The 27951-nt window shown below is 41.6% G+C and overlaps 1 protein-coding gene across 1 annotated transcript; it reads left to right on the forward strand.

The window, feature by feature from the left end:
• The first annotated feature begins 417 nt into the window (after positions 1 to 417).
• Positions 418 to 27680, forward strand: LOC137299940 (all-trans-retinol 13,14-reductase-like). Its single transcript, XM_067968950.1, has 11 exons — positions 418 to 595; positions 2117 to 2299; positions 4604 to 4845; positions 6924 to 7125; positions 12899 to 13096; positions 13203 to 13322; positions 14969 to 15107; positions 20091 to 20200; positions 21235 to 21401; positions 21664 to 21823; positions 24996 to 27680. Exons 1-11 carry the CDS (start codon positions 427 to 429, stop codon positions 25139 to 25141), a joined length of 1836 nt encoding a protein of 611 aa, XP_067825051.1. The 5' UTR covers positions 418 to 426; the 3' UTR covers positions 25142 to 27680.
• Positions 27681 to 27951: the final 271 nt, after the last annotated feature.

The following is a 27951-nucleotide window of genomic DNA, read 5'->3' on the forward strand; positions in this document are numbered from 1 at the left end:
AGGTAAAAGTCAAACAAAACCCAAATTTCTGCTATAAAGGTAATTTAGTCAATACCTAGCTGATTCTTTCCTTAGATCTCAACCACCAAACCCTAATGTACATGTCAAGCATTGCAACATGGCTCTACATTAGACTCTCAATACCAGTTCCCTCAGAAACCTATCAGTAACCCAATATTGAAACAACACCTGTGAAGTGGTGTAAAATTATTAAATGCAGGGAGTTCAAAGACGGGGCATTGTGTTACTACGTGACTCTTTGTGCTATCCTCTTATTTTTTTAATCATAGGTTTCATTTTTGGTTACAGTTTGGCCAGAGGAATAATCTCTAGCGTGATACTTCCCCTTTAATTGCTCGGAGCAACTTTTGAATGGAGTAGGAAGTAAACTTTAACCTTCAGTAGTAGCGGCCGAGCCCGGGGAAGATGTGGTTTTACGCGGGGCTGCTGTTTGTTTTGTGTTTTTTAGTTAAAATTTACCGCCGAACTTCTCGCCGTTCATCTCCAAGTCCAAACCCTTTTGCCGGGGACAGCAGGAGACCGCCGGAGCCTCTGGTGACAGATCAAGAAGCGAGAAAGAGAGTTCTCCACAAAGGTGTTCCACATTGTTCCATGAGAAAAGGGGCTGGAACTCTACATCCTCGCAAAATTAGCTATTTTTTTTATATTTATAAACTTAAGACTCCCCAGTGGGGCCAGTGTGCCTAAAATGGTCTTGATTGTCATTTGTTTAGAAGCTTATGTCCTGCTTTGAACCAACCACATTAATAACTGTTTCGTACAGGTATACAGGGAAAACAACCTCCCAACCTGAGAATTTAATAGTATGTATATTCTTAAAATTATTCAATAGTTAAAGTTTATTAGGCATCAGGTATGTCTATTTGTGTCACAAATCAATTCTGATATAAAAAAGTCATAGCAATAACTAAATAAATAATAGCAACAGGTTAATGCCACACCTCTTTAGGCCTATGATTTATACAATCCTTTTGCAAATATGTTGCAAAAATTAGTGACACCATTATTCCCGGCCCTCTTTACCCCAGAGGGCTGTGGATGCTCAGTCGTTGAGTCTATTCAAGACTTGAGAGGATGGATATTTGGACGTTAAGTGATATGGGGACAGAGCAATTAGGGATGGGCAATAAATGCTGGCCTCGCCAGCGATGCCCACATCCCATGAATGAATTTTTAAAAAGTGGAGTTGAGGTAGAAGATCAGCCATGATCTTACTGAATGGCAGAGCAGGCTCGAGGGGCCGAATGGCTTACATCTGCTCCTATTTCTTATGTTCTTATGTAACGGATATGATTGGATGAATGCGCCGTCAATCATGCCTGGAGCCTGCACTTCTGTAAGTGACTGGGATTGATTTTACAGACGATTTCTGTAAGAGACTGGGATTGATTTTACGGACGATTCCTGTAAGAGACTGGGATTGATTTTACGGACGATTTCGGTAAGTGAAAGGGATTGATTGCACTTGAACAACAAAATAATTTTGAGAACCTACTATTGAGATCTCAGATTGGGAGCTTGACCTCCCTGTATACCTGCACAAAACAGTTGTTAATAAATTCCAGTATTTTACAGGATCATTAAAAAAATACAAAGGTCAGAATTTGAGCTGCTTGCCCCCAAATAGTTTTTTTTCCTGTGAATTGATTGTATTTAGATAAATATTCTACCAAAAATAAATGTTTTAATATTTATAGTGTTCTATGAGAGGGCGGGGGGAAGCACAGGGGTATGAGAACAGTCCTTGTGTTTTTTTATGTTTTCTCTGCTAGTCACTATCCTGTACTCTGAATCTTAAACCTCGCATTGTTCTCTTACATTGTGCCCATCAAACATGTTTTAGAAAATAATTTATTACTTGCTGTTTGTGAAAGGATATGTATCTGGTCAAAATGTTACTTGGCATCTGCCTTACTAGTGGACATTTGTCTATATATGGCTCCTAGTATACTTTTTTTGTGTAAATGGCCCCTAGTACACTTTTTTGTGTGTATATGACTCCTAGTACACTTTTTTGTGTGTATATGGCTCCCAGTGCACACTTTTTGTGGCCTTCATTGCTTCTAATATGTTCAGTTTTTGTGACCTTATTCAGGTTTTACTGCAGATAAGGTGCCAGAAAACCTGGATGCCATCGTGATTGGCAGTGGAATTGGTGGACTAGCAGCAGCAGCAATATTGGCAAAAGCTGGCAAGCGGGTACTGGTGCTGGAACAGCATGACCAGGCTGGAGGATGTTGTCACACATTCGTTAAAAAGGGTTTTGAGTTTGATGTTGGTAAGAGCTTCAGATTTAAAATTTCATTTAAAAACTAGTTGTCTTGTTTTGTTTGACATATTTAAATCCATTTCTCTTCTCATTTTGGGTTTCTCAATTATGGGGTTTCCTCAACTAATCTTGGTAATGGAAGCTATTGGTCAGCAATTCCATAGTTCATTTATGTTCTTGGTTGCTGATTTGGGAAGCACCAAAGTCAAGAAACAGCTGGGTACTTTTTTTAAATAAGCTTAGGTGTAAGGTGTACATTATAGAAAGAAAAACAAACTTGCATTTATATAGCCTCCTATCACATTCTGGGGAAAGTCTCAAAATACTTCACAACCAATTAATTACTTTGGAAGTACAGCCACTGTTATGAGGCCAACATGGCAGCCAGTTGCATTCAGCAAGATCCCATAAACAGCAGTGAGATGAACGTTTATCTTGTTTTTTTGGTGGCGTTCGTTAAGGGAGGAGTGTTGGCCAAGGTACCGGGAGAAGTCTCTGCTCTTCTTTGAATGGTGCCATGGGACCATTTGCATCCATCTGAACCACTGGAACAGGCAGAAAGGTTTGATGTCTCATGCAAAAGACGGCAGCTCTAACAATCCAGCACTCCCTTAGCACTGCTAGATTATGTGCTGAAGTTATAAGTGGAACTTGAACCCATAGATTTCTGTGGCAGAGGTAAACATGCTACCTGTTGAATGAAGCTGACATTCTAATGGGTGTATTCCTGTTTATTCTGTCATTCTTTGATGGGCATGGTCTGATAAATGAGATTTTATTTCCATCTGGCTTCCTAGTAAATTTTAAAAAGAAATGGTGGCGAACTAATCAGTAAAATATAAGGGGCATTTGTCCTAGTTGTTTCATATTAGTTCCTGGTGGATGCTAACTTCAGCTTGAATATAGTCCTTCAAGACTGTGTTGAGAAGAGCTAAAGGACATTTTGGTCTGCCTTGTTGTCAATGGCAGCAAAGCCCCAATGCAGGTTAACCTTGTGGCATATAAGACATATCCAGGCAATTCTTCATGGCTCAAAACTCCGTGGGAAGGGCTTACTTGACCCATTTGAGTTATCCAGGACCAAGGTCGAGGTGGCAAAAAAGAGAAATGGTTGCAGGGGGAGAAAGCTCTGACCTACACCAGTCTGTCACTGGAGTAGGGTCAGCTTCATGGACGACACTCCTTTTTCTCAAAGCTCTTCTCATAAGGATATGGATTAAGCACTTAGTGATGATGAGTTCTTGTACACAACATTTGACTTTGACATCTGGAATATCAAGGTGGCTGGTACATTGCAAGCCGCTGTGTTAATTCTTCCATTGTACTAAAGGCAGATGCCAATCATGAGCTGATGGGGAAACTGGGGTGTTGGTACGATAGCTGTTGGAAGAGATTTCCTGTAGGCCAGGTATGAGAATATGCCCTAATACATCCAAGGTTTAGTGTCTATCATGACTGTGTTACAGGGCTAACAAATAGTTACCACTGAAGCTCCTCGCCTCCATTGTTTGATGAGGTATGGGTTCTCTCCATGGTTTAGTGAGGAGGTAGGTGGCAATTCGCTCACACATTTGGTGGTATGTTGTGCTGCTTACCATGCAGCTCTTGAGCTTCAGGTATCTGCTGTCCACCAAGGGAGGATTCAAGTCCACACTTATCAGCTATCTAATGATCAACTAGTGACTATTCTCTTGGGTTGGGTTGGGGCAAAAGACAAGCAGGCTTTCTTGGAATCGAGGTGGCTCCAAGATGACTTGCCTGACAATATTGGCAAACAGAACCTCTACCTATGTGCATTTCTTAGTAAATTGGTTTGGAGAGTATTAACCATGATGATGGTTTATGCATGTATCAGACCAAAACAACTGCTTATTATGGACATATGCTGCTAAGAATATGATGGAAAAAGATAACAGTAATGAAACTGTGCCTTTATAGTATTTAATGTAATTGTGATTGTATTATAATCTTAATAGTCTTTCATTTCTACCACTTATGTGAGTATATTGGATGGGGAGTTGATTAGTGCATCAAAACACATGCTTACTGAGTGTACGGTGGGAATGCGAGATGTTGGCCAAAACGGAGAAGGCAGAGGTTACACACAGCTCCATACGGCAGGGGAGCTTGCCAGGACTGCCCTCACATAGTTATAGAGCAGCTTTTGAAAAGGCCTGCAATCAGATGAGCTGTTGGCTGAGTGAGAGCAGAAACTATTATAAATAAATTGTGTGGATTGTGACATCGATACATAACCATAAATATTGGGTCTCACTCTGGAACTTACTCTGGTATCCACTCTGACTGTTTCAGGAATTCATTACATAGGAGAACTACATGAACGATCCTTTCTGCGGACATTAGTAGACCAGATCACAGATGGCCAACTGGAATGGGTGAAAATGGATGACACTTTTGACAATGTAATCTTGGGAGACAGTCAGACCTGGCGAACATATCGACTGTGTAGTGGGAAGCAGAATTATCAAGATTGTTTGAAGACGCAGTTTCCTGAGGAAAAAGAAGCTATCGATAAATTTCTGGAGCTTGTAAAGGTGGCTTTTTTTTAAAAATGGGATTCATTTTGAAGTATTTAATTGGAATAAGCCAATAAGAAAGCATAATTTGCTTACTTTAGAAATATGGAAGAAACGAGTAGCTGAAAGGGTTTCCTTAGCCAGGCTATCAGGATGTTAATAGTTCTTGCAGATCTTCAATGCTTGAAATTTCTTTAAGAACGTATACTGGGACGCAAGAGTCTGGAAATTTACATTTGGCCACATTAACGGGAAAAAACAAACTATCTGCATGCATGCGACATTTCTCCATCTACCATTTTAAAGCGAGTTACTTTAAATGGGTTAATGCCTCAGCTCAAATAGCAGGCAGAGGAATGTCATATGAGCACGTTAAGTAGTTGGCCGCAGATGTTGCCAACAGTAATTTCTAGGCAAAGTAATTGTTTACTTGGAAGTAGTATTCATTTTTGTCACTAAAGCTATGCGTAATGTAAATGTATGTTTTGAATGAATGGACCTTATTGCACTGGGAAAATTAATAGGATTATTTCACAAGTGTGGGAGGTGTGAGTTAAATAAACCCAGTAATGCACCACTACTAGTGCAGTTAAATGTACCCTGCTGTTAAAGGTAGTCCATTTTTAATTGATTTATTGAAATATGAAGAACATTTGAAGTTAAATTTGAAGTCTTGTGTTGTCACTGGTAGTTTCATGAACCTAAATTGGATCCTGGTGGTAAAATTAGTTAATATATCGCCACCATCAGTCTGCCAATTAATGTGAAACGTGTACAACTGAGTAGCATTCCTGCAGCTCCACTGAGTTTGCCAAAGTGCACCTCTGTGCTCCTGATTGTATCTGTCTCTCCAGCTCAGTGAGCAATAAATGGGGCCAGCTCAATTAAGCATGGATGTTGAAATAATTATTATTTTAATTGTAGCCTCCTAAGAAATTATGTAATTGATTTTTGCCTGTGGCTGAAAAAATCATAAGTATAGCTTTTTTGTATAAATCAACTGTGACAAACTTTGTCTCAGCGTCAGCTTGGTATTACCTTCTTTAATTCTGCCACAGTACATAAGGGGTTAAAAATTAGCTCGCTAACAGAAATCATATCCCATCCTAACTTGATACGTTGTCATCATAATCAGTCAGAATGTCTGAAAAGAAGTGTCCAAGGGAGGGGCCAAGTCACTCAATTCAAATACAAAATGGTCTGTCTGATTTGTTCAAGCATGTGTTTAGCAGGTTTCTTTGAATTTAATGAACAGTTGTTTCAATTCTGCTTCGTCCCAGGTGACTGTTTTGAATGTATTTAACGGTTCTCTTTGTTAATGATTCCCTTTCCTTAGGTAACATCCCGTTCCCTTTCAAAATTCTAAAACTATTGGCAAAACCCTCCCCTTCCTTCCCCCCCCACCCCCCCCAAGCATTTATGTTCTCCAACTACCACCCCATCTCTAACCTTACTTTCTCTCTAAAGTCTTCAAATGCATTATTGCCTCCTAGCTCCCTATCCATTGCTCAGAATTCCATCTTCCAATCCCACAAGTCCAGTTTCTGCTCTGCCCACAGCACAAAGATTGCTCTGGCCGAAGCCATTAATGGCCTCCTCTGTAACTGGGGTAGTATCCCTCCTTGGCACAGTGTTTGAGATGGTGGCCCTGCCCCCCTCCTCCATCACCTCTCCTCCATTGTACCACTCCGTGGAACTGCTCCTGGTAGTTCCACTTCTACCTATCAGGATGTAGGCAGCGCATCCCTAACGTCTCTTCATGCCCAAACACCCGAAACCTCCAGGATCCCCCAAGGATCTATCCTTGATCCCCCTCCTCATTTACATGTTGCCCCTTTCACATAGGACCCTTACAAAACGAAAGAAAGCTTTCATCTCATAAGTCTGGTCTGGATTCAAATACTATGCTAAATCACAGAGCCATCCAATATCAGTAATACAGAAAATAACATTTTTACATTGGACAGACTCCTGGAAGCCATTATAAACATTAACAAGATCTGAGACTAGAGGGATCAATTGTGGACTTTCCTCTTTTGTGTTGAATGTGCAGGTTCTTTCTAACTTCTGACACATGTTTTGTTGTTTTACTGTAGATGGTCTCAAAGGGATTATCGCTGTTGGTAATAATAAAAATGATCCCTCTTCAACTGGCCAGATTTCTCATACAGACTGGCATCATCCATTGGGTGACATCAATTTTCAGGCTGGCATCTACCCCACTTTCAGATGTGGTTAATAAGCTGACAAAAAATAAAGACCTTCGAGCAGTCATGTGCTATATCTGTGGGGATTATGGTAACGTGCTTTCATTATGTCAGTATACAATGCTTTTGACTAATGGCGAAAGTATAAAATTTAATGTCAACTTACTTTTCTTGGTGCGTTTGATTCTGATGATCATAGCCACAGCACTTACCTGATTCTAATGCTGATGTTTGTGGAATGCTGCGGCACTCCAAAATAAGGTACCTGTGCTAGACTTGAGTCCAACACTCTCAAACTTCCATGCTAACTGGCAATAAAATTTTATTTCAGCAGTATTCCATTTATTAGAATAATTTAAAAGTTCTAGTTGCTGAAATAAAATCACTGCAGCTTTGTGCTGAGCTCAACACTGAAGCTAGGGAGTGCTGGGCTTAGCATGTTGGAATATTTAATTCTCCAAGAATTCTAAACTTAAATTACATTTCTACATGTTAATAGCTATTAGTAATTACAGAGAGGCTTAACAAATTCAGTTTTTTTCTGAGTTTTCTTTGGAGTATTGCTGTCATTGCTAATTGGTTTGTTTTCAGAAATGAATTGCCAAAAAGCAGGAAGGAGAGAGAGGATTTTACTGTTCCATTAAATTGGCAGGTAGCTGAGATTTTTGTTTCAGGAAGTGTGTAAACTTTTACTAAACTGTTATGTTCTGGGATATGTTGCCTGAAAGGGTGGTGGAAGCAGACTCAATAGTAACTTTCAAAAGAGAATTGGATAAATACTTAAAAAGTAAAAATTTGCAGGGCTATGGGGAAAGCGCAAGGGAGTGGGACTAATTGGTAGCTCTTTCAGAGAGCCGGCGTAGGCACAATGGGCTGAATGGCCTATTTCTATGCTGTAAGATTCTATAACTGATTGAGGTCTTGGTGCAATGAGCTGCATCCATCACGAAATACATACATTCAGCGGTCAGTTTTAATCAAGACAATCATTAGTAAGTCAGCAGCAGATCATCAGGGAATTCACCACTACCAAAAATCAACACCTACATGCTGCTCCAAATAGGTGCATGGTGGCAACAAGGGGTTTTTGGAGTTTTACCTGAGAGAACAGCAGCCGATGGGGACAGCATAGTTTAGTTCAGTGACTTGAGTTTTGATTCACATCTTGGGCTGCTTGAGTGTAAAGTGGTCTTTTCTTGTTGCCATGACGTACTGCTTAATGGGATGGTTTCTGTATCTTGGAGATGGAGTGGTTATCCCCTCTTCTTCCTAAGTAATGCTTTCATACCAATGTGGCATTACCCTACTGTATGTGAAGAGTAAACAAATGCCAACTTTCAATAATGTCTTTCTTTTATGAGTTGAAGTTTATCTTCTACATGCAGATCTTTTTCCATCTGTTTATCTCTACCTTGGAGTTCTTGATGTGGAGATGCCGGTGATGGACTGGGGTTGACAATTGTAAACAATTTTACAACACCAAGTTATAGTCCAACAATTTTTATTTGAAAGCTTGTAGATTTGAAGCTTGTAGATTTCAAATAAAAATTGTTGGACTATAACTTGGTGTTGTAAAATTGTTTACAATTGGAGTTCTTGGAACTCATTATAATTCTGATAAATTATTATTCACTATATAAACATGGTTCACTGCCTCTGTCACTGAGCTGTTGAGTGACTCATGGGGCAATGCATTCACCTTTGATTGGAGGAGGAAATCAAGTAACCCCTACAATGCAATTTTTTTTATTAAATCTAAATTTGTTTGGCTACTAATTACGTATTTAGTACATTATGCAAATTTTAACATGTATTTCTTTCATTTATTGTGCACAAAGTTAAAGCATTGCATAAGTTCTTAATCGGACTAGTATATAAATTGCATTCATCGCCTGGTTACCCTTTGGATCAGAACTGTGGGACAACAACCTGCCTGCCTTGGTCCCACAATGCTTGTGTTGGGTGGCTTGCATGACGAGCCCCTTTCTGATGCACTTTTAGTCCTGTACCTTGTGACACAGGTCTAATGCACTATTGTCTGAAAGTTGCCTCCTGTCCACCTTGCTCCAGAGCTCTCTTGGCTCTGTCCTTGATGTCCACCATGCCTACATAGCACATATACCTTTACTCAGGACATATGGGGTGGATGATGCATTCCTGGCATAGCACCACCGGGATCACTGCTCTTAAGGTGAAGTGTGAGCCTGTGCCCCATTCAGCTGATCTTGCATGATAACGTGATGCTCCCAGTGCTTAGCGCATGACACGTTGGGAGTGCCACGGGGGATGGGGGTGAGACAAGAATGTTGGTATTAGCAGCTACTGAAGTGCTGCTGGCCGTCCTTGAAGCACTGCCATTTTAAAAAAAATTTAAAGTTGACAGGCACAAAGATCTTTTTGAAGAATTGACCATTAGAAGCCAAGGGATAGCTGGGGCAGAAACTAAGGGTTGTCCTATACAAGGAGAGGGCCATCCATTAATACATTTTTAAAAAGTGGGCCTCCCTTGATGCACCCATTGGAAACAGGAACTCGGGGCATTATTTTATCGAGGAGGCTGGTGTGGGGGGGGGGGGGGGTAATTCCTGACGGAAATCCTGGAAGTATGTGTTTCCTGGGCGTCCTTACGATTTTGACGTAAGGACGCCTTTTATTTATTTTTTTTGACTGTTTCCCACCCGACAGGCCAGCCTGATTGACCTGATTAAGTGTTAGATTGGGGGTGGGGGGGGGAGATGTGGATCATCCGGGGGGGCGCTCAGTTATCGACAGGGGCTCAGTCATCGGGGGGGAATGGGGGCGTTGGAGATCGTGGGGGGGTTTTGGAGATCGTTTAGAGGGGGTTCGGAAATCGTGGTGGGAGGTTGCTGCAGGCAGGCTTGTTGGGCCTGAGAGCAGCACTCTTCCTCTGGGCCCACAAGCTGTGCTATAAAGGCACTTGCCTTCTCGCCTCCTCTCACGTGGCATGAAGTAGAAGGCCCGGGTATCCTGGCCCCCAGGAGTTAAAAACAAAAAACCTGTCAAAATGGAGGCCCGCAGTCTCCTTAAAAGCTTTTACTGACCAACCCGCCTCCTAAGAGCGGGTTGGTTGCCTGCCCCTTGCCCCGCCTCTGTGAAAACTGGTTGGGGGCGGGTTTTAGATTTTAAACATTTTTACTGCCTGCCCCCAACCCACCCGTTTTTCCCATTTAAAATCATGCACTCAGTGTCTGGTGTGCTGCTCAGGTGCTGCAGCTGCATAATTTACAAGAAATGTGGGACTATTATGAGCCTTGTGCTTAGTTAGTGTTTCAGGCTTTTAGTGCGGTAGGCGTTTCTTGCTTTCATTTCCAAGAGTTTAGCACATCAGGTTATAAGTTATGTCTGAGGCCTCTGTGCCCAATAATTTGCACATGGTGCATTATCGGCCCTATAGTTCCTGCTTTGGCTGCCCTTTTGCCTGTCACTGTTTATTGAACCTCATTGGTCTCTACTGATTGTTCCTGTCTGGCCTGTTGCTGTACTTTGGGCCTTGTATAATCCCTGCTTGTGATGCTGTCCATTCTGCTGTGCTAGCCCAGGTCTCATGCCACTTAGAGTTTAATTCTCAACTGGACATGCTCATGTACCTGGAATTTGTTGATCCCTACTTGGGTCCCTGACACAAACTTTCAATAATATAAAATACGTAATCCTGCCTTTACTGTTAGGATTCTTTCTGATAAATTTGTTATTTATGAATAGTCTTTCAACTTAATTTGGTTTGACCATCTCAAAATAAATTAATTCCTCTCCCACTCTAAACTTCCCTAAATTAATTGATTCCTCATAAGTAATAACTCACAATTCTAAACTCATTGGGAACATATGTTTTCTGAGTCTGACTCGATTATTATCTTGGTTTGTAGCTATAAATTAATTTTGTTCAATTTCTGTTTTTAATAAAATAAGCTGCAGAATAAATTTACCTTTTATAGAACTATTTCCAAGTAATTAATGTAATTTGGGCGATTTGAGGGAAGCTGCCATCATGTTTTCCATGTCGCTTTTGATATCTTTCTCTTGTTATTGATTGAACCTGCATTGTGACTATTCTCATATCAATGATCTCCCGGAATCCACCTTTCTGCATTGATTAGTCTGCCTCTCCCTTGGTCCCTCGCCAATTTGACTCACTTAGGAGGATTATGATTTTACTTACTCTGCTACTGCTCAGTGGCACATCAACATTAAGGCCCCATTCGTACTTTGTAAGTGCCCCTTTTTGTTACTGCTCAAACTATCTCTAAACAGGTAGGTCGAAAAACGTTGTTCTTTTTTTTATTCGTTCATGGGATGTGGGCATCGCTGGCAAGGCCAGCATTTATTGCCCATCCCTAATTGCCCTTGAGAAGGTGGTGATGAGCCGCCTTCTTGAACCGCTGCAGTCCGTGTGGTGAAGGTTCTCCCACAGTGCTGTTAGGGAATTCCAGGATTTAGACCCAGCAACGATGAAGGAACGGCGATATATGTCCAAGTTGGGATGGTGTATGACTTGGAGGGGAACGTGCAGGTGGTGGTGTTCCCATGTGCCTGCTGCCCTTGTCCTTTTAGGTGGTAAAGGTCAAGGGTTTGGGAGGTGCTGTCGAAGAAGCCTTTGCTAGTTGCTGCAGTGCATCCTGTGGATGGTATACACTGCAGCCACGGTGCGCCGGTGGTGAAGAGAGTGCATGTTTAGGGTGGTGGATGCGGTGCTAATCAAGCGAGCTGCTTTGTCCTGGATGGTGTCGAGCTTCTTGAGCGTTGTTGGAGCTGCACTTATCCAGGCAAGTGGAGAGTATTCCATCACACTCCTGACTTGTGTCTTGTAGATGGTGGAAAGGCTTTGGGGAGTCAGGAGGCGAGTAACTCATCACAGAATACCCAGCCTCTGACCTGCTGTTGTAGCCACAATATTTATGTGGCTGGTCCAGTTAAGTTTCTCGTTAATGGTGACACCCAGGATGTTGATGGTGGGGAATTCGGCAATGGTAATGCCGTTGATTGGAGGTGGTTAGACTCTCTCTTGTTGGAGATGGTCATTGCCTGGCACTTGTCTGGCGCGAATGTTACTTGCCACTTATGAGCCCAAGCCTGGATGTTGTCCAGGTCTTGCTGCATGCGGGCACGGACTGCTTCATTACCTGAGGGGTTGCGAATGGTAACTGAACACTGTGCAATCATCAGCGAACATCCCCATTTCTGTCCTTATGATGGAGGGAAGGTCATTGATGAAGCAGCTGAAGATGGTTGGACCTAGGACACTGCCCTGAGGAACTCCTGCAGCAATGTCCTGGGGCTGAGATGATTGGCTTCCAACAACCACTACCATCTTCCTTTGTGCTAGGTATGACTCCAGCCAATGGGGAGTTTTCCCCCTGATTCCCATTGACTTCAATTTTACTAGGGCTCCTTGGTGCCACACTCAGTCAAATGCTGCCTTGATGTCATGGGCAGTCACTCTCACCTTGTCTCTGGAATTCAGCTCTTTTGTCCATGTTTGGACCAAGGCTGTAATGAGGTCTGGAGCCGAATGATCCTGGCAGAACCCAAACTGAGCATCGGTGAGCAGGTTATTGGTGAGTAAGTGCTGCTTGATAGCACTGTTGACGACACCTTCCATCACTTTGATGATAATTGAGAGTAGACTGATGGGGCGGTAATTGGCTGGATTGGACTTGTCCTGCTTTTTATGGACAGGACATACCTTAAAAGGATTGATATTATATAGTCAAGCATGGAATTGCATTTTTGTAAACATTGTATTTTGGATACAGTTGGTCTTACTAGAATTGGAATTTAGTAAGTCCACTGTATATTCTCCATTGTTCTGCCCTCTTGTTTGAAATGTGTTTTCTCCTCCCCAGGAGTCATGCCTAAAGATGCCAGCTTTATGATGCATGCCTTAGTTGTTCAGCACTACCAGAATGGTGCATGGTACCCGAAGGGAGGGGCCAGTGAGATTGCCTTTCACATTATCCCAGTTATTAAGAAAACTGGAGGAGATGTTCTTATGCGGGCACCTGTTCAACGTATACTAATAAATAAAGACGGTGAAGCGTGTGGTAAGTGTGAATTGTTAAGTGTTTTCATTGGTTTAAGAGTTGGGAGACAATAAAAGTGCATTTGCTTTAATTGTTGCCACTCAAGTTTTCCCCCCTTCCTTGCTAGGTGTGACTGTGAAGAAGGGTGAGACAGAAATAAACCTGTTTGCTCCTGTTGTGATTTCCAATGCTGGAGTATTTAATACCTATGAACAACTGTTACCCCGTGAACTGCAAAGTAAACCAGGTGTGTGGATATGGAATTTTTTTTTCTGCAGAATATACAAAGCACAAACAAACATAACATTTAAAGCATTTAACTCATCATTGACTAGGTCACTATCTATTGTTCGAGTCTTCTTCACTCATGGGATTCTTTGATATTAATTAATGATGAGTTTTCCCTTTGGTATGTTTGTGATCTATAACCCACTTTTTTCCTAACTTTCCTCTCTTTTCACCCCCACCCCCACCCCCCCAAATCATGTTTTCATGGGCCAGCAGTATCTGTTTAACTGAAGCAGCAATATAGTTTGTAAGCTTGCAAGTACGCGCAAGATTAATTTGATCACTTCTGGGTTTTTGGCCTCATCATTATTGTTCTAAGGTTATTAACATTGTATTTATTTTAAAAATATTTTTTTTCAAGTGACTAGGTTTCAAAACAAGTGCATTATAATAGTCCATGATGTGGAGAGACTGAGTGCTTCACTGTGAACTAGAAAGCCTTGAGTTCTATGTCCAAACCCAGTAGTCATTTGCTTACTTATGTGGCATTGCATTTCCAGCCTCGGCCACTCAGTTGTACACTGCAGAGAAGTGAAGTTTTCCATTTTGGGGTGAGGTTGACAAACTGCCGATCTAACTGGAGCTGATTGTCATTGTTACCATTACTCAACAGCCAAACTCCTCTAAGCCGTCTGGCTAGCTGGAGAAGCATATAAAAAGGAAAACAGCCTAGTAGAGGAGTCATCTCTACTCTGAATGAAACAGAATCATTGTGGTAAAGGAGACTGATGCTAGTTTTTATGTTTAGAAGGCTCTGTTTAAGATCTATTTTCAATTCAGCCACTTATCTAAAGGAGTATAGAATTCCAAGCCTGGATGCTTAAACAGCACTCCTTGCACGGCAGGCAGAGATTGGAAATTGTGCGTGCCGGGATGGGGATTAGTTACCTGCGCTGTGGTCCCAGCAGTGGGAAGACCTGGTCGAAGAAGCCTGGGAGCAGAGCGTGAAGACTGGAAAATGCTGTTGGAACCTCACAGTAGGACGGGAAGATAGGGTGGAAGAAGTTCTAGAAGCCTCTAGAACTCTTCACGAGGTTGGATATTGAGTCGTTGGACATTTTATTACAAGAATGCTTAATGCAGCCCTGCCAGGGAAATTGTGGGATAAATCACTTTTGGTTGCTTTTACACATGTCCTTGCAGTCAGCTAAAGAGTGACATTGGCAGAGGCCTTGGCGCAAGTAGCTCTGGGCTACAGAATGGTCAATGACCTATGAAAATCTTAATGGAGAGGGAAATAATAAAATTTAAGGATGAGGTGGGGAAACTTTTTCTCAGTGAAAGATCCTGATGCCACCTGCCATTTCTGTGGCACGATGACCGTTTGACTAGCTTCCATTTTTCATTTGCCTTTTTCAGGTAGAGCTCCATCTCCACTTGATAAGCCCCAGGAGCTCGCAGTGTAGGAAATGCAGAACAATTGGGTTCTTCAGCTGACCACAAGAATGCACAGGATTAATCTTAGAATCTCTGTGATTTTCAGACTATTACGACAGTACAAAATCATTCTTATTTATATTTATGCTGATATCCAGGAGCATGAAAATAATCTCATCAACTATAAATGGATTGCGATGGTTATTGATCATTCTGTTGGCCCTACAGCAATCCAGGCTCAGCTGAGCATGGTGCAACATGGAATAGGTGGATTCAGTGTATTTGTCGGTCTAAATGGTTCAAAGGAAGACTTGAAGATTAAAGCAGCAAATTACTGGTTTTTTCGAGAGACCGATCTGGATGAGCAGTAAGTCCATTTAGTGCTTTAAACATGGCGGCATAACATCCAGTGAATGAGGTGAACTCACCCTTATTTGATTGCATTCAATTTTGTAAAGTAACATGATTGCGGTACTCCAAAGTATTACACTGTCTTCAATAGCCGAGTGTGTCTCCAGTTGTTTCAATCAAATTTTTTGTTTCCATTGCTGTCGTTGCACCTTTCTTCTATAATCTCTGCTTATTTGTTTTTAGAATTCTCTAAATTACTTCTGGTTTTTCCAAATATTTGAGGATTATTTTTCTTTTGAATGTGTATCGTCAGTAAATGCTTGATTGAGCATTTCTGCACAATTCATGTCTACAAGTTTGCTCATTAGTGCATTTCAGGACTGCAGATTCAGTGTCCAAACCTGAACCAGATTCTTTTCAGATGCTAATCGGGCTGTTGCTTATTTTCTGTTTTTATTTCAGATTTCCAGCATTCAGAGTTTTACTTTTTACCCGCCTACCCACCCCTGCCATTTGTTGTAAGTTTGAACATGGAATTGAAACTGGTTTGGCCCAACTTTCAAAATTCAAGGCCCAGAAAAAACAATTGTACATTGACTAAGAGTCACAAGTTGTTAATGTAGTAAACCAGTATTCTCATGTAACTACAAATATTCCATGGAAGAAATGTTGAAATCTAACTCATCAATGTGACTTTTGAATTTTTTTGTTTTTAACTATTTGCACTCTCTCATTCCCTCTTCTCTTCACCCTACTGTTGCCATCTCAGGTTGGGTGTATTCCTCGAGGATTCATCATGGCCACCCACCTCCAACCACCCTGCCCAAACAAACAGCCTTTTTTTCTCATCTCCAATATTTTTAGAACTATTGGATGAAAGTGTTCAAAGAAAATGGGGGAGACAAAAAAACTTTTTTAATGCCGCAGTGATTTTTCTCCCGGGTTGCTCGCAGCAGTGTCCAGGAGGTTAAAACATTTAATTCCTGGCGACAACAGGAGAATCCTCCACCCTCCACCTTTTTCTCATACATGGTTACTAGTAACTTTGTGTCTTAAATTCAAGCCAAGCTTTCGTTCCAGATAACACCATCCATCATCTTTTCTGCTGCCAACCAATAGTACAGAAGGTACTTGTCACAGTAGCAGGACCGGGACCGATGTCCTCGTGGGGGTGTTTGCTGGTGCTGTTGGGAAAGGTTCAAACTAGAATGGCAGGGGGATGGGAACCTGAGCAGGGAGACAGAGGAGGGGGAAACAAGGATAGAAATAAAAGACAAAAAGGGAAGAAGCAATAGTGGAAGGCAGAGAAAACAAGGGCGAAAAACAAATAGGGCCATAGTGCAAAATAAAACTAAGATGACTAGCAATCTTAAAAAGACAAGTCTAAAGGCATTGTGTCTTAATGCGCAGAGCATTCGCAATAAGGTAGATGAATTAACAGCGCAGATAGATATTAGTGGTTATGATATAGTTGCAATTACGGAAACATGGCTGCAGGGTGACCAAGGATGGGAACTGAACATCCAGGGGTATTCAGTATTTAGGAAGGACAGGCAAAAAGGGAAAGGAGGTGGGGTAGCGTTGTTAGTAAAGGAGGAAATCAATGCAATAGTGAGGAAGGATATTGGCTCGGAAAATCACGATGTGGAATCTGTATGGGTGGAGCTAAGAAACACCAAGGGGCAGAAAACGTTGGTGGGGGTTGTCTATAGGCCCCCAAACAGTAGTGGAGATGTAGAGGAGGGCATTAAACAGGAAATTAGAGACGCATGCAAGAAGGGTACAACTATAATCATGGGTGACTTTAATCTGCATATAGATTGGTCAAACCAAATTAGCAATAATACTGTGGGGGAGCAATTCCTGGAGTGTGTACGTGATGGTTTTCTAGACCAATACATTGAGGAACCAACTAGAAAACAGGCGATCCTAGACTGGGTATTGTGCAATGAGAAAAGATTAATTAACAATCTTGTTGTGCGGGGTCCCTTAGGGAAGAGCGACCATAACATGATAGAATTCTTCATTAAGATGGAGAGTGAAGTAGTTGAATCCGAAACTAGGAATCTAGAAATGGCAGAATCCTGAATCTAAATAAAGGAAAGTACGAAAGTATGAGGTACGAGTTGGCTATGATAGATTGGGGAACTTTACTAAAAGGGATGATAGTGGGTAGGCAATGGCTAATATTTAAAGAACGTGTGCAGGAAGTACAACAATTGTTCATTTCTGTCTAGTGAAAAAATAAAACAGGAAAGGTGGCTCAACCATGGCTTACAAAAGAAATTAGGGATAGTATTAGATCCAAAGAGGAGACATATAAAATTGCCAGAAAAAATGGCAAGCCTGAGGATTGGGAGCAGTTTAGAATTCAGCAAAGGAGGACAAAGAGATTGATTAGGAGGGGAAAAATAGAGTATGAGAGTAAACTAGCAGGGAACATAAAAACTGACTGTAAAAGCGTCTGTAAATATGTCAAGAGAAAAAGATTAGTGAAGACAAATGTAGGTCCCTTACTGTCAGAAATGGGGGAAATTATAATGGGGAACAAAGAAATGGCAGAACAATTAAACACATACTTTAGTTCTGTCTTCACAAAGGAGGACACAAATAACCTCCCAGAAATGTTAGGGAACCAAGGGTCTAGCGAGAGGGAGGAACTGAAGGAAACCAGTATTAGTAAAAAAAAATAGTGCTAGGGAAATTAATGGGGCTAAAGACTGACAAATCCACAGGGCCTGATAGTCTACATCCCAGAGTACTAAAAGAAGTGGCCCTGGAAATAGTGTATGCATTGGTGATCATCTTCCAAAATTCTATAGACTCTGGAACAGTTCCTACAGATTGGAGGGTGACAATGTAACCCCACTATTTTAAAAAAAAAAGGAGGGAGAGAAAAAACACGGAATTACAGACCAGTTAACCTAATATCAGTATTGGGGAAAATGCTAGACTCTGTTATAAAAGATGTGATAACAGAACACCTGGAAGGCATTAACAGGATTGGACAAAGTCAGCATGGGTTTATGAAAGGGAAATCATGCTTAACAAATCTACTGGAGTTTTTTGAGGATGTAACTTGAAAGAGGAGAACCAGTGGATGTGTACTTGGATTTTCAGAAGGCTTTTGATAAGGTCCCACGCAAGAGGTTAGTGTGCAAAATTAAAGTACATGGGATTGGGGGGAATATACTGGCATGGATTGAGAATTGGTTGACAGATAGTAAACAGAGAGTAGGAATAAACGGGTCTTTTTCCGGTGGCAGGCAGCGACTAGTGGGATACCGCAGGGATCAGTGCTTGAGCCCCAGCTATTCACAATATATATCAATGATTTGGATGAGGGAACTAAATGTAACATTTCCACGTTTGCAGATGATACAAAGCTGGGGTAGAATGTGAGCTGTGAGGAGGGTGCAAAGAGGCTCCAGTGTGATTTAGACAAGTTGGGTGAGTGGGCAAGAACATGGTAGATGCCGTATAACGTGGATAAATGTGAGGTTATCCACTTTGGTTGTAAAAACAGAAAGGCAGATTATTATCTGAATGGTGATAGATTGGGAAAAGAGGAGGTGCAACGAGACCTGGGTATCCTTGTACACCAGTCGCTGAAAGTGAGCATTCAGATGCAGCAAGCAGTTAGGAAGGCAAATGGTATGTTGGCCTTCATTGCAAGAGGATTTGAGTTCAGGAGCAGGGATGTCTTACTGCAGTTGTACGGGACCTTGGTGAGACCACATCTGGAGTATTGTGTGCAGTTTTGGTCGTCTTATCTGAGGAAGGATATCCTTGCCATGGAAGGAGTGCAACGAAGGTTTACCAGACTGATTCCTGGGATGGCAGGTCTGACGTATGAGGAGAGATTGGGTCGACTAGGTCTATATTCACTAAAGTTTAGAAGAATGAGAGGTGATCTCATCGAAACATATAAAATTCTAACAGGACTAGACAGACTAGATACAGGGAGGATGTTCCCGATGGCTGGGGCGTCCAGAACCAGGGGTCACAGTCTCAGGATACGGGGTATGCCATTTAGAACAGAGATGAGGAGAAATTTCTTCACTCAGAGGGTGATGAACCTGTGGAATTCTCTACCACAGAAGGCAGTGGAGGCCAAGTCATTAAATATATTCAAGAAGAAGATAGATATCTTTCTTAATGCTAAAGGGATATGGGGAAAAAGCGGGAACAGGGTACTGAGTTAGACGAGCAGCCATGATCATTTTGAATGGCGGAGCAGGCCCGAAGGGCCGAATGGCCTACTCTTGCTCCTATTTTCGATATTTCTAGTATCGGTGTTGGTTTCTGTCTAACTGCTGGTTTGTTTTTTATTGGCTTTTTTCACACAAATGGCAACTCTTAGGCCCTTGTCTATTAGATAATTGGTCCCTGCGCTGCAGAGTAGAGCCCAGCACCGAGCTGAAAACTAAAAGCGAAGGGCAGCACATGGAGGCTGCTTTCCTTAGACAGCAATAGTGGGAAATCAGCCATGTGCAAGTGCTGTTCAGATCGTCAACTTCTGAAATCTAGAACTCTCTTCTCCCAAAAGGCTGAGATTGCTGGGTCAATTGAAACTTTCAAGACTGAGATCAATAGGTTCTTGTTGGGTAAGTGTATTAAGGGATTTGGAGCAAAGGTGGGTGAAATGGAATTGAGGTACAGATCAGCCATGACCTAATTGAATGGCGGAACAGGCTCGAGGGGCTACTCCTGTTCCTATGTTCCCAGCTTTTCTTCCCCTCCTTCTCCCCTATGAAAAGACACATTGAGAGAAATCCAAGGAAGGAGCTTCATATCAGTGGCTGCACTTCAAAAGTAATTGGTTGTAATGTGCTTTGGGATGTCCTTAAGATTTGATAGATAGAAAGAAGCAAAGAAAGGAAAATGATCTTGCATTTAGATATTGAAATTATACAGTGCTGTATAAATTCTTCTATGTAGTTTTATTGAACAAATTGTTAGTTTTGCTTTCTAACACTTTTTGTTGGCGTTATTTCAGACTCAAGAAATACTTCTCACTCAACAAAGAAGATGTGACTGATGGGTGTCCTATAATGTTTGTCTCCTTTCCATCAGCTAAGGATCCATCTTGGGATGACAGATTTGCAGGTAAACAGCAGCAGATGTATATTTACAATTTTAAACCAATATTGCGTGATACCTTTTTTTCTCCACAATTTTTCTGTGCAATAAAATGGCATTTGTGAAAATGTGGTACTTCAGTTTTGAATAAGACCAGAGCGAAGACTTTCTAAGGGGAAGCAGGGAGAGAAAGAAAGAAGACTATCTATCTCCAGAAAAAATAATTGCAGGATTTGATCTTGTTAACTCCTAATATTTCATCCTGGGTTCTTAGCATACCAGGACCGTTGATCATGAGTTGGTTTAAAAGCGTGAGGAAAAGTTGAGGGTGGTGGTTATTCCCCCAGTCTCAGTGCGAAAACAAAGTATAATTGGAACTGTATTCCTAGCTCCCCCAATAGCTCAGTTTGTAAAGGTAAGATGCAGTTGTGCCAATACAGGCCAGAAGATCCCAGGTTCGATGCCCTCTTGTGCTAAATTAGCTGATCTCACTCTGGCATTAGGGTGCCCCTGTGCTAGGGAGGGGAAAATCAGCCAGGGTCTTTCTCCAGATTACTATCCATGAGCCCATGTGAGTGCATATATGAATTTGAAGTCAGAACAGGATTGGACTCAGTTGTCATGCCACCTCCATGATCAACTACTGTATTGGCATTTACTGTTGAGGCTCACACATGAAGAATGGTCACTTGGACAAGGTATCCAGAGGGTGACCGACATCCATGGAACCATACCCCCCAGGGGAAATAAGGGAAGATACAAGGAAGAAATTTGGCACCAAAAATTATATGCCAAATTTCCCATTCTAACAGAGACTTAATATTAACATAACTTTGGAAGATCATACAGTAGTAATCTCTACAACCCTGTGAAAGACTTTGGACTTATCCAGGGTAATGACCAATAATTCCTCAAGTGTTCAAGAGAAGAGTTTCTGAGATTCATAGCATAAACAAGATCACCACCAATGAGAAAATCAGTTCAAAGGAACGCATTTGTTTCACTACTGCAAGGCTTTTTTAGTATTCGAAGGAATAATAATTTAAATTCTTAATATTTAGGGAAGTCTAATATGATTATTGTGACATTTGCACACTATGAGTGGTTTGAAGAATGGAAGGATGAACGTGTGAAGAAGAGAGGGGAAGACTATGAAAATTTTAAAATGAGTATTGCCAGAAGATTGATTGACCAAGCTACTGAGTACTTTCCACAACTCAAAGACAGGGTATGTTTGCCTGGCATTAGGTATGTAATAAAATAGTTTATGTGCAATTATAAAACACATAATGAATTAATTGTTACATTGTGAGAATCAAAAGTTATATTATAGATTGGAGTCTATATTGCCGTAAGAAATTTGGACAGCTCAGGTGCTTCTCCTATCTAGACTGTGCAAGTTTACAGTTTCTTGTGAATAGTGCAAAGATAATTTCTACTTTCAATTCCTTTCGGCTAACTTTACTTGTTTGTGTCTGAATTTTCTCCAGATCGAGTACATTAGGGTTGGGTCTCCACTTTCAAATCAGTTCTACATAGGTTCTTCACGTGGAGAAATATATGGTGCCAATCATGATGTGTCGCGTTTTGCACCAGATGTTATTGCCTCCTTTAGAGCGCAAACACCAGTCAAGAGCCTTTACCTAACAGGTACGCTATCCTAACTCAAGCAATAAAAAGGATTTAGAATCCAAAACAGAGGCTCGGATTTAAAAAAAAAACTTGATGGCTTGCCCCCAAGTACAGCATTAAATTGTCAACAGTAGTACAATTTACTGAAAAATTTGGCTGCTGGAGGGGCCAGGGGATTGAAACAATTGGTCCAAAGTGGAAAATGAGGTCTTCTGTCAGGAGTGAGGAGGATGGAAGTGGGCAGTGATAAAGTAAACAAAGGTCTTAAAAGAAAAGGTACAACTTTAATCACAAAGGAGTGTGAGTGCACCAACAGGAATTGGTTGGGCTCTGTCAGTCAGTGCGTCCTTGGCAATGACAGTCAGTGCATTTAGTAACTTCAGCTAATTATAAAAGATACTGTAGTGGCACCAATAGTTAGAGACGAAAAGATTGCAAACAGTGTTCTATTTTAGTAAGGAGTTGTAAAATAAATTGGGTGAAACAGTAAACCATTGGATTCCCAGTTTAATCTTGTAATTTTTGAACAGGATTTGGAATTTGCCTAATTTATCATTAAATTTAAAATGGTGAATTTTATTAAACTGAAAATGTTAGGGAAATCACAATGGCCTTGATATTTTGGGTACAAACTATTAATGCATTCATCCGAAATTCCCATCCCCCCCCAATTTTAGTTAAGGCATTACCCACTTATGTCAAAACATAATTTCAAGGCCTGTGCAAAATCAAGGAGTTGGGATCAACCAACCATGCCATTTTCAGGTAGATTGTTGAGCATGATTCATACGGATGAAATCATGTTAACGTAAAATGTGTTGAAATGCGATATGTCATTAACGTGTCAGGAAGTTATCGTGTAAGAATAAAGGCCACCAAATTTATATCACAGAAGATCTAGAAGAGGCAATTCTAAAATGTAGTCTCAAGCTTCTGGTAGGTGGAATCAACCTATGGGCAGATTTTTCAACATCAAAATAATGGAGCAACTGCACATGCACAAACACTGGTACTTAAAGTAAACAGCTTGAACTGCTACATCATCAAATGGCCACATGGCAAAACTGTTTCATTAAAGCATTCACTTAGACACCATGGGCTTGATTTTAGGAGGGAGGTGGGTTGGCAGCGGGGGGTTGACGCGCCCAGTGAATTCGGGGTGCTCCGCATGCAATCGCAGCCTAATTGAAGGCACTTAACTTGGCTTCCAGGTTTCTGTGCAATCACAACATAGGCTGTCAGCTGGAGGAGCCCTATTTAAAGGGGCAGTCTTCCACTGACTGATGCTACAGAAAGGAGCCAAAATTACAGCATGGAGCAGCGCAGGGGGAAGGCTGCTCCCAGGTTTAATGATGCCTCACTCCAGGTCCGACTGGATGGGGTGAGGAGGAGGAGGACAGAGATTTTTCTCCCCGGCGGACGGGAGGAAGTGGCCTGCCTCTGCCACCACTAAGGCCTAGCTCGAGGTGGCAGAGGAGGTCACCAGCACCATCAACATATCACGCACCTGCATACAGTGCAGGAGGGGCTTCAATGACCTAAGTAGGTCAGCCGAAGTGAGTACACTTACTCATTCCCCTACATACCGTCTGCCACATCACCGCCCCCACCCCACATCTCCTTCGGCACTGCCAACACTACTCTATCACATCATTCCTCACACCCACTCAAAGCTCATCCTCATCTTACCTGCACTTACTCACCTCGCCAGTACTCATCCCACCACTACCACTCAACCCAATCCTCGTACAATCTCATGGCTCCGTCTCATACTCGCCCTCTCATGCATCTCTTTCACGGTCAGCCTCACCCAACCACAGGGCATGCATCACATATGTGTAGCAGGAAGCGTAAGGCAAATGTGTCATGAGCATGAAGGGGATGCACAAGGGTGTTTGAGGGTTTGTCATGGTTTTTACTTATATTTGATTTCTGTTCAACTCACATTACATATTATATTATCACCACTACTGCCACGTCTTTGCAAATCTTGTCTGGTTTGTGCAATAACCCCTTCCTGAGGATCACCATGAAGACCCACACCAGATGCCACCCATTGTGTCACTGCAGAGTGGGTGTAGGTGTATTTGCAGGGCTGTATTGTGAGAGACGTCGGCAATGTCCCCGTTGGCACCCTGGAAGGAGATGCGGAGGAGAAGTTGTTGAGGGCAGTGGTGACTTTGACAGTGACAGGTAAGAAGATGGTGCTCGGGCCAACCGGGAGCAGCTCAGCATGAAGGAGGCTGCAGATGTCCACGCCTACATGTCGAGTGACTCTGAGCCTCCGTGTGCACTGCTGCTCAGAGAGGTCCAGGAAGCTGAGCCTCGGTCTGTAGACCCTGTGGTGAGGGTAGTGCCTTCTGCGACGCATCTCTCTCTGCGGTTGCCCTCCCTCCTGCTGTGCAGGTGGATGTGTCACAGCGCTGTGTTGTGGAGCTCCACGTGTCAGAGGTGGACGGCGAGGCTGGTGGTGCTGTTCGTCATTCGAGGAGGTCATGACTGCAGCTATGGCGGCCCCCATCTGGAAGATGTATGTTTGAGGGGGTCCGCAAGGTAGGTTAATATGTCTGCACACCGGGATTGAGGTTGCAAGTTTTTGAATGTTATTGTTAGGAGGAAGGTGGTGCAGGCCAAACTTTGTCCAAAGTGACATAGTGGCCTCCTGCAATGAGTGAGGGTCTCCCCCCACACCTGTCAGATGGACTTTTGCAGCTTCCACAGGCTGGTGGCTGCAACACGTCCATTTCAACTGGGAGTGTTCCCCCAGTACGGGAAACACGCTCAGTTGAGTTGAAAATCCCACTCCTCCTAAAATATCCTACAAATCAGGTCTGCAAATGACCTGAACTATCAAATGAATTGGTTTAAGTGGGATCCCGCGGGCTTTAATTGCCGGCGGGAGTCCCGCATGCAGGTGTTGCGCGCGTATCTAAGCGCGTCACTGGGGAACCCGGAAGTGGGCGGGTTGGGGCCGGGCTCCGGACCCGCCCAGAGAATCTCTGATTTTCAGAGCTCCCCCGCCACGAACCCACCGCCTTGGACGTCCGAAAATCGAGCCCTATAGCTTGATTCCATTGTAGTGAAGAGAAATGAAAGAAAGTGTAAATATAGAAATGAGAATGAGAAAAGGACATGCACGTGTATACTACTGTGTAAACCTTTCCACTGCCTCTCATCCTTATCATTCCAGGTCAGGATATATTTTGCTGTGGATTTTTGGGAGCCATCCATGGGGCCCTTATTTGTGCGTCTGGAGTTCTTCACCGCAATATGTACAAGGACATTATGAACTTCGAGAAGAAAATTAAAAAAGCCAAAGTCAAGAAGGAAGCTTGACAGTGGGTTGTTAAGGATTTAATCTTATTGGTTTTGTGATTACCTTACATTGAGATCCAATTTCTGTAGAGTTGGAGTCAGAGGCTTTTGACAGATGTGTTTGTAGGTCCATAATTTTTCCACTTGGATAAGTGCTAGTGGCTTTTCAGGACTACATAAAGAATATAACTGGAACTTGATAATTTATATCAGTAACCTGATTTGATTAGCAATGCATACACAATAGACCTTTTAATCAAGATTGTCCAACATACACAACCTGTAATACCAGACCGCTCTCGGCTTCAGAATGAAATTAGCAATCTAGAATGTTAATAATGTAATATATAAAGTGCAATGATTCACAGAGAACTAAGTTGATCAGGAAATTAATCTTGGAGAATGAAGAATTAAATGTGATATTTTACATAATGGTTTGATCAGTTGTACCACGGTTGTGTCCAGCACTTCTTCTAAATGTGACACTGAAAAAGATAAAAGAGCCGTGGTGAGCACAAAGGTGGGCCATGCAACTGAAAATTGGAACAAAATCAGAAAATGCTGAAAACACCCTGCACCTGTGGAAAGAACAGGCAACTCTTCATCAGAACTGAAAATTGCCCTGGATTGAAGAGTCAATGTAAAATGCAATCTTTTTGCATTGTTGCTAAAAGCAATGTAATCGTGTGGTTCACAAGGATCTCATTGTAAATGATCCAAAAATATTTTATTCCTACTAGCAAACTATTCTTTAATATTTAAGTATTTGTCATTGTTGTAACATAAAATACTGTAAAACTGACTGTGATAAAGTTATTTGTACTTGCTTTAAGAATCAACTTGCAAAGCTTAATGTAGAAAAAGGTCTAGTGAATTAAATGGATAAGGCACAAGACCTTCGACAAGAAACAGGCTACTTTTCACTAAGTGTGTGTTTACACTACAAGTTTAGGTTTGGTACAAAGCAGTTTTGACTTTGTACTGATGCTAACCTTGTATAGTGCAAATCAGATGTTAAGGCCTGACCTGACTCCAAAGCCAGGTAGACTATGTCTGGCTCCACTGTCCAGTCGGGCTCTGACTGTGTTTTCAGACTGCATATACACAACTGTAGTTTCAGTGATGCAAAACCACCATTTACAATATAACTATACAGCAGTGCAAAACGATTTCATTTCACTCTGACAGCTAATAATTTAGGCTGCATTTACAGCACAACAGTTTAGCTTAGCTAGTCTAATTTGTTAGCTGTCAGCCTGAAATGAAATCAGTACCCCGGTGTATGATTATATGCAGTTGTAGTGTAAACCCAGAGTCAGGGTCCAACCTGAGTCCAGAGTGCTACTGGAGTCTCACTCTGCTACAATCCAGAGTATGTCTTGGATTTGTTAGGTTCCTACAGATACTGGACTACCCAGGTCATAACTGCCACGTTTCTAAAATTAGTTTCAATAAGAGTACGGGGCAAGTTGCTGCTCATTCCATTTTTTTTATAGATGAAGTTGCTGAATTTTATTCGGGAGGGGGCGATGTGATTCATGCTAAAGTCGCATATTTGAGCAAATTTCTATCGCCTCAGCAGATCTCTTGCAATAAATTACTCTGCAGTGACTCTTTCCTGCATGATTCACTTTTTTTTCCAAAAATGAAAAAAAGCCACATTTGAATTATTTTCAGCAAGATCGAGGGATGTTAACACGTGTAGTAGGAGGGCGGAGTCGGCGAGGAGTATGATGAACCCCATTAGTTCCGTGTTCATTGGAGATAAGTTGTGTTGCTGAAGTAACAAAGACTCGGTGATTCTTCAAAGCACCTTTCCTGGGTTGGTTTTTGTCGCTAATGTTCTAAAGGGGGTTTGCTGCTGATTGCACTTTGATTTTGAAGTCACGCTTTTTAAAAAAATTGCATTTTGCAAATTCGAGATGGTGCATTAAAATCAATTTAAATTAATATATTGATATTTAAATAGACGAGCTTTTGTTTTGCTAACATTGTCGTTAAGCTGCTGAATGGTTTTGGTAGTAGTCCTTTCACATTTCATGTTACATAATTTTTACAATCTCTTTGTCTGATTTATCACTACTTAGTCGTTAATATTGTGCAAAATGATAGAAATGACTAATTTGGAAAGCAGTCGATTTTTAGATAACGGATACGAACCCTAACTCAAAGTGCTGGAGTAAACCCTTCCCAATGTCATGGTGCAGATTTTTTGGGATAAATGTTGATATGACTTTACTGTTAGTAATATTGAAATTATTGCAAAATATAGGAATTGGTAACAGTATGGAAAGTTTGCAGAAATCAGATGAAAACGATCATTTTTGGACGTATATATTTGTAGATTCAGCAACATTGACGTGGGGCAGGAGCTAGAAGATTGTGAACACATTTCTAAATGGGGTTTCCTAGTGATTGCACTTTGATTTTGAAATCACGTCTCGTTTTTCTTAATTGCATTTTGCAAATTCAAGGTCTTGCATTTAAAATCTGTATTTTAATCGATTGCAAATCGTGTTGCAACTGTAGCATTTCGTTCAATAAAGGTAACGGAAACAAAGCGTTTTTCTTCGTGCATTGTGCGCTGATGTTTACGTTTGCAAACAGCAGATCAATTTTTTGCAATATATTAGGAATTCAGTTACATCGCTGCAAAATACGTTTTGCAAAAATAAGTGGAGATATAAATTTACTGGACCAGTGGTAAAGTTTTGGAATTATGGTGTGGTTCACATCTTTAATTTCTGTTGTATCTTAGAATGATGTGTTTTTAATAACGAAGGCTGCAATGCAGACTGCATAGTGTGTAAGACATGAAAACAGGCAATTCA

The sequence above is a fragment of the Heptranchias perlo genome, chromosome 30 (genome assembly GCF_035084215.1).
Source record: "Heptranchias perlo isolate sHepPer1 chromosome 30, sHepPer1.hap1, whole genome shotgun sequence".
In the NCBI taxonomy this organism is placed as follows: Eukaryota; Metazoa; Chordata; class Chondrichthyes; order Hexanchiformes; family Hexanchidae; genus Heptranchias; species Heptranchias perlo.